This window comes from Fukomys damarensis, unplaced genomic scaffold, assembly GCF_012274545.1.
Source record: "Fukomys damarensis isolate Sample0158 unplaced genomic scaffold, DMR_v1.0_HiC HiC_scaffold_13, whole genome shotgun sequence".
Classification (NCBI taxonomy): domain Eukaryota; kingdom Metazoa; phylum Chordata; class Mammalia; order Rodentia; family Bathyergidae; genus Fukomys; species Fukomys damarensis.
The window spans coordinates 2,364,108-2,370,389 of NW_022900925.1; the positions used below are offsets into that span (position 1 = coordinate 2,364,108).

At 47.4% G+C, this 6,282-nt stretch overlaps 1 protein-coding gene across 1 annotated transcript in view; it reads left to right on the forward strand.

The window, feature by feature from the left end:
- Positions 1–6,041: 6,041 nt before the first annotated feature.
- Positions 6,042–6,282, forward strand: part of LOC104858560 (transient receptor potential cation channel subfamily V member 2) — a 12,587-nt gene continuing 12,346 nt past the window's right edge. The window contains exon 1 of the mRNA XM_033762726.1: positions 6,042–6,080. Coding sequence (XP_033618617.1) covers positions 6,042–6,080 — 39 coding nt within the window. The remainder of the gene's footprint in view (positions 6,081–6,282) is intronic.

The window sequence follows — 6,282 nt, forward strand, 5'->3', positions numbered from 1 at the left end:
ACTTTTTATAAGGTTTTTCTAAACAAAGAGTCAGGGAATTCACAGAACAAGACTGCAAACACATTGCTTATCTTATGCAGGAAATGTTCTAGGGTCACCTTTTGTCAAACCATTTGCCCCTGGGCGGGCTGTTAACCAAGGTAGCAATTAGCATATGAAGAAGCACAGTCTGGCCTATTAGCATGGAGTCACTTTAGCCTATTCAAGTCTTACATCTTGACCTCTGTTCTGTTCACACAGAATGGTTCCTCTCAGGTTTAGCCATAATCCTGCTTGGGCTTCTGAGTTTGAGCCCCTGCGTGCTTTCTGCTCAGGATGTGCACCTTATTTCTTGGAATAGGAAAATTGTATGCTTCTCTTGAGGGGGCCCTGTACTGCCAGTACTACCTAATAAATAAGGCCAGTGGCAGTAATTGTTTTTAATGTATCCATGAATACAATGCAATTACATCATTTTTACCTTGTCTCACAGGAATGAGATGATTACAGCACTATGGTTTTGTGGGTTATTTTTTTCTTTTCTGTTTCTTTCTTTTTTTTTTTTTGGAAACGGGGATCGAACTCGGGTCCATGCACTTGCAAGGCAGGCCACTGTACCACTGAGCTAAATCCTCGACCCCTCTGTTTCTATTTTTTAAAATTAATTATTTTTGAGATGGAATCTCACTATATAGTTGAGGCTGGCCTTGAACTCACTATGTAACCAAGGCTGGTCTTGAACTTTTAGTGATCATCCTTTCTCAGCCTTCCAACTGCTGGAATTATAGTCCTGTGCCACCATGTGTAGCTAGTAATTTCAAATAGTACAAAATATGCACACTGAAAAGGAAGTAGCCCTCTCATCCTTGATAATTATTTCCTTCTCTATAGGACAGATCTGGTGCACTTCTTGTGAGCTCTCCCTTATTTATTTATTTAGGCTTTTTGAGACGGGGTCTCACTGTGTAGTTGAGACTGACCTGGAACTCACTGTGCAGCCCAGGCTGGTCTTGAACTCACAGCGATCCTCTTGTCTCAGCCTCCTGTGCGCTGGGATTACAGACGTGAGCTGCCATTCCCGGCATCTCCCTTATTTTTTATTAAAAATCTGTCTAACATAAATTCAGATAAAAGGAACATTTCCAATTAGCTACAAATGTGAAATGAAGCATAGTGGGAAAGATAGTGTAAGCATCTTCCCCTAGCTGTCTGGTTTTTGTTTTGGGACAAGGAAGATTGATGCTGACAGAACAGCAAGCAACAGGGAGTGGAGAATGGACAAATGCACGTTTATTAGAAAGAATAAAGAAAAGGGCTCCCTGCTTGTCAGGAAGGGAAGAGACAAACAAACTATAGATGTTAGTCCAGTGGCCTTTAACACAGCTTTTGGGACTGATATATACATCAGGCAGGGATGTTCCTCCTTGCAGGTAGGCCTTTGATGTCCAGAAAGCAAGCTGCTGCTTGTGCCTTTTGTTTCCTGCAGGTTCTCTCCCATTTGGTTAAGGGCCCGTTTTTTATCCCTCTATTCCATTAGGCCCTGATGGCCTGTTTGGGCCTCTGGTATGTTAATTCACTTAGGCCCTCACTTTAATTTAAGTTAACTATTCAGGGCCTTTGCCCTATTTGCCTGACTTCTCTATCTTCTGGTTTCACTAGGGGCTAAGGCTTGGTTTTTGTCATGTTTAAGCATGGTTTTGTGTGTGTGTGTGCACTGGAGATCAAACCCAGGGCCTTCAAAATGCTAGGCCAGTACTCTCTGGTACCACTGAGCTAACCCTCCAGCCTGAGGAGAATTTCTTTGAACGGTGACTGGGCTAATTCAAGTTTTTTGAAATGTGAGTCCAATAGCAATGGATTCATGAAGTTTTATTTCTCTGCTTCATTATTTTCCTGCTGAAAACACTGCTATTCATCAGAGTGTAGTCTCACATGACTGTAATCCCAGCACTCTGAGAAGCTGAGGCAGGAGGATTGCAAATTTGAGCCCAGTCTGGCATTTAATGACTTAGTTAGACCCTATCTCAAAATAAAATATAGCATAGGGAGAAAGTAAGGGGCAAGAAAAAAAAAAAAGAAAATGGAAGGAAAAAATGGAAACAAAGCTTTTGTACATAGTGAGGGGAGGGGACTTGAGGAGGGAAATGGGATAAAATAAAATTTATTAATAAAAATGTACATGCCGGGAATTTAGCTCAGTGGTTCCACTGCCTGACTTGCAAGCTCAAGGTCCCAAATTCAATCCCTGGTACCAAACAAACAAACAAAAATATACATATAAAACAAAAGGTTCGGGATGTACTGAAGTGTGCAGATCCTAAATTTTAATCCCAATACTGCAAAACAAAACAAGACAAACTTCAACAGCCAGAGATGTTCTCCTTGCATTACTGGTTATTGAACTCTGGGAGTGTTTTGCTACATCGGGACCCCTTCTGTTTGTGTTTGTTTTTTGCAATACTTGGGATTTAATCCTGACCTTTTGTCCTGAGCTTTAGCTCTAGCCTTTTTTTTTTTTTTTTTTTTTTAAGGTTTTGCTTGTTTGTTGGTGCAGGGGATAGAATTTACAGCCCCACAGGTTGGGCAGATGTTCTGCTTCTGCCTTAACTCCTGCCTCCTCCCTTTTGAGACAGGGTCTCATTGGTATGACAGCTAAGTTGGATGGAAGTTAATAGGATCCAAAGAGGGATCGGGCCATAAAGGGAGTTATTGTAGAAGAGGGGACGCACCAAGACAATGGCAGGAGGGGAACTGAAGAGTGCTGGTGCACAGGATGGAGATGCAGTAAGCAGGCCTGCAAGCAGCTTGAGACTGTACCATGACTCTTGCTGCCTGTGCACTGAAACCTGACAGGAATCAGAGGCATAGGTGGGTGACCACACCATCTGGACCTATACTCCCACCCCTTTCCAGGAATGCCTGTGTTCTTTGTGTGGTAAAACTTATAGATAAGCTAATGTTAATGATGCGCACCATATACCCTTGCTGTATGACTTGTTTCCTCACTGGATCAATATTAGCTAAGTGGCTATACTTGTACTCCTATAGTGTGATTGTAGTTTGACCCACATTGTACCCACATTGTGATTTTGCTGTATAAAATACTCCTGACAGAGTCTCAGTGGCCACTCAATCAGGATCCCTCCTGGGAATCCAGGAGCTATTCTTCCTCCCCTTGTTTCCAGTAAAACTTCCTCCTTTGGCTTGAGACTTTATTCTGCCATGTTATGAGACCACAAAGTTGGTACATCAGACAACAGGTTGGGAGTTTTTTTGCCCATAAAATTAAAACAAGAAGATAGGAAAGGTTAGAAAGGGCCAAGGTCCTAACTAGTTAACCTAAAATCAACTAAAAGTTGGGGTTTATGTGAGTTAAAATACCAGTGGGCCCAATTTAATTAAACACACTATCGAGTGTAATACAATATGAAGGACAAAAAACAGGTCCCTAAGCAAGTGGGACAGACTGTGAAAAAAATTAAAACACAAATAAAGCAGCTTGGTTTCCAGACATCAAAGGGTACCCACACCCAAAAGCATTTCTATCATATATACCAGTACAAAAACTATATAAAAAGCTGATAAATGTGAACATCTATGGTGTTCACCTTAAAAAACCCTGTCCCTGACTGGCAGAGACCATTTCCTTTGTTCTTTCTAATAAACATGCATTTGGTCATTCCACTTGCTGTGTTGTTGGTTCAGTCTTCATTGTCCAAAAACAAAAATCCAAAAACTAGAGAGGGTGGTTACAACATCACTGTGTAGTCTGGAGTGGGCTGGAACCTGATATTCTCTGCCTTGGCCTTTCCAGTACTGTACAGGGGCCCAGGGATTTAGCTCAGTGGTGATACTGCCTGCTTCACAAGCACAAGGACCCAAGTTCAATTCCCGGTACAAAAAAAAAAAAAGTGCAGTGCTGTATAGGGGTCACAAGTGTGCACCACTGTGCCCAATTTTGTATATATTTATATATGTATACATTTATACATTTATTTTTTGAGACAGGGTCTCCCTCTGTATTTCAGACTGGCCTTGAACTTGTGGTGATCCTCTTGCTTCAGCCTCCCAAGTGCTGGGATTACAGGAAGTGGCACCATGCCCAGCAAATTTTATTTTAAATACAACATTTACAGTCACCATACAGAGAATGGAGTGTAAGATTGGGGGTGGAGCCGTGCATGGTGATGCACAGCTATAATTCCAAGCAGGAGGATTGCCATGGGCTTAAGGTCAGCCTACATAGTGAGACCTTGTATCCAAAAAAAGAAAAGAAAAAAAAAGCAAAATAAGATTGAGGACTTACCAAGTGGGACAGGGAGACCAGTTTGAAGGTGGATGTGATTTTGCAGAGGAGAGAAAATAATGACTTGGACCGTAAAGAAAGGTAGATTTTGGAGATACCTGCATCAGGAAATGAGTGTGAGGGAGAAAGAGGCCTAGGGCTGCTTGAGTGTTGGCTGTGTCCCCAGGTCCCAAGACAAGGCATATACCAGGGCAGTGAGATAAATGGCAGCGGTATATGTTGGCCTCCCTGTCGCCACCTGTTGGCTGTTGCTGGAAGCGCCTGTACCTAAGGGACTCCGGACCCTCAGGATCTCTAGGGTCAGTGGAAAGCACTGGAGAGGTGGGAAAGTTCCCCTCTGCTGCTGGGTGGGTGAGGCTGCATTGCCAGGGACACCTGATGTGCTGAGCCTGTCCTCTCCCTGGGGCGGTCGACATCGGCTTTCTCTCCCCTGAACCGGGTTTTGGCCACCTAGGCTGCTGGCAGGCACTGGTGGTGGGCAAGGGGAGAGGGTGGATGTCAGCGTAGAGAGGCAAGAATTCCCGGCTCCGGGCCAGCTCACACAGAGGCAAGGCTCCAGCACCCAAGCGCTGCCTTTCTTTGTCAGCAGTCCTACCTGGGGCTTTGGCACGGCAGAAGGGGGTTGGGGGCACCGTGGTGAGGGCCAGGCGTACCCCGGAGCGGGGCGTGTCTCCCCGAGGGCGGGGTGTGGCCAGTGGTCCAGATGGTCAGTATCTGATGGCCCAACTGTCTTTGCAGGGAAGAGTTAAAGGCCCACTTCTCGGTGCCGGCCTTTCGTGAGGGCTGAGGGTGGAGAACACCGGGAGCCCACAGCCCACTAGCCTGAGCTCGGAGAAGGGAGGGAGGGCTAAGGCAGCTCCTCCGCAGTCAGCGCCACCCCGCTCCCAGCTTCACTTCCTCCTACAGCCCCCGTCGCCCAAAGTCTGGGGATCCCAGCTGCCGGCCTGCGGCCGCCACGCCTTAGCCTCTGCCTGCAGGGTAAGTAGATTGGCGATTCCGAGGGACTCGAGCCTCAGACCTGACAATGCACAAAATCCAGGGCGGGAAAGCCCGGGTGGACTCCTTTCTTCTCCAGCTTGGGGCCCCTCTCGCTGGACCTCCTGACCTCTTCCTCTGCTGCCAGGGCGGGTGGGTGTACAGGAGGAAGGACGGGGCTGGAGAGACAGCTGTTGCTTCTGGGGCTAGGGAGTGGAGAGGTTTGGGCTTCCAGGGAGGCAGAAGGGACCACGATTTGTTTGGGGACAAAAGTTAGGCTACAGGGTTCCTTGCAGGGAGGGGAAGGGTCTCCACACTCTGGGGAGGGCAGAAAGGTGGCAGGTTGCAACTGCAGATCAAGGCAGCCGGACAGGTGATGGGGTCCCTCAGCTACTGTGGAGACAAGTTCCCTCCACGTCCCCAAGGCACTGGGAACCCAGAGCGTCTTGGGAATGGTCCCAGGCCCAGCACACATCCTGCTTCATCTCACATCCCTGCTCTTCTTCACTCCCTACCCTCTGCCCCTGCTGTGGCTTTCTCACAGGCTGCTGTCTCCTAGCCCAGCTGTGGCTCTTTTTCCTTCTTTGTGCTCCTGCCCACTGGGGACTCGGGGTACTCGGACCCCGACTAGCACCCCACCCCTCGCCATGTGATGGAGGCTGTGGTTTCACTGTTCCTCTGAGGGTCAGGTGGTGCTATCAGGTGACCTCCCTGAGCCCAGCCTGGGCCATGAGGGGGCAGCAGAGGAAGCTTGTCAGCCCGCTCTGAAGGCCCTGGAGAGATGGTGTCCATGCCCTCAGACATGAGTCAGACTGAAAAGGTACACAGGCCCTGGAGGAATCTGTGAACTGAAGCGAAATGTCATGGTATAGAGCCAGATGGTTTCAGAGCCGGCTCTGCCAGCAAATAATGACCTTGAGAAAATCACTTGCCCTTTCTGAGCCTCAGTAGTCCTGGCAGCAGAAAGAAGGGTTGGATGGACTGAGGGCTTTCCCAATAGTTTCCCCAGAGATCGCCCATTC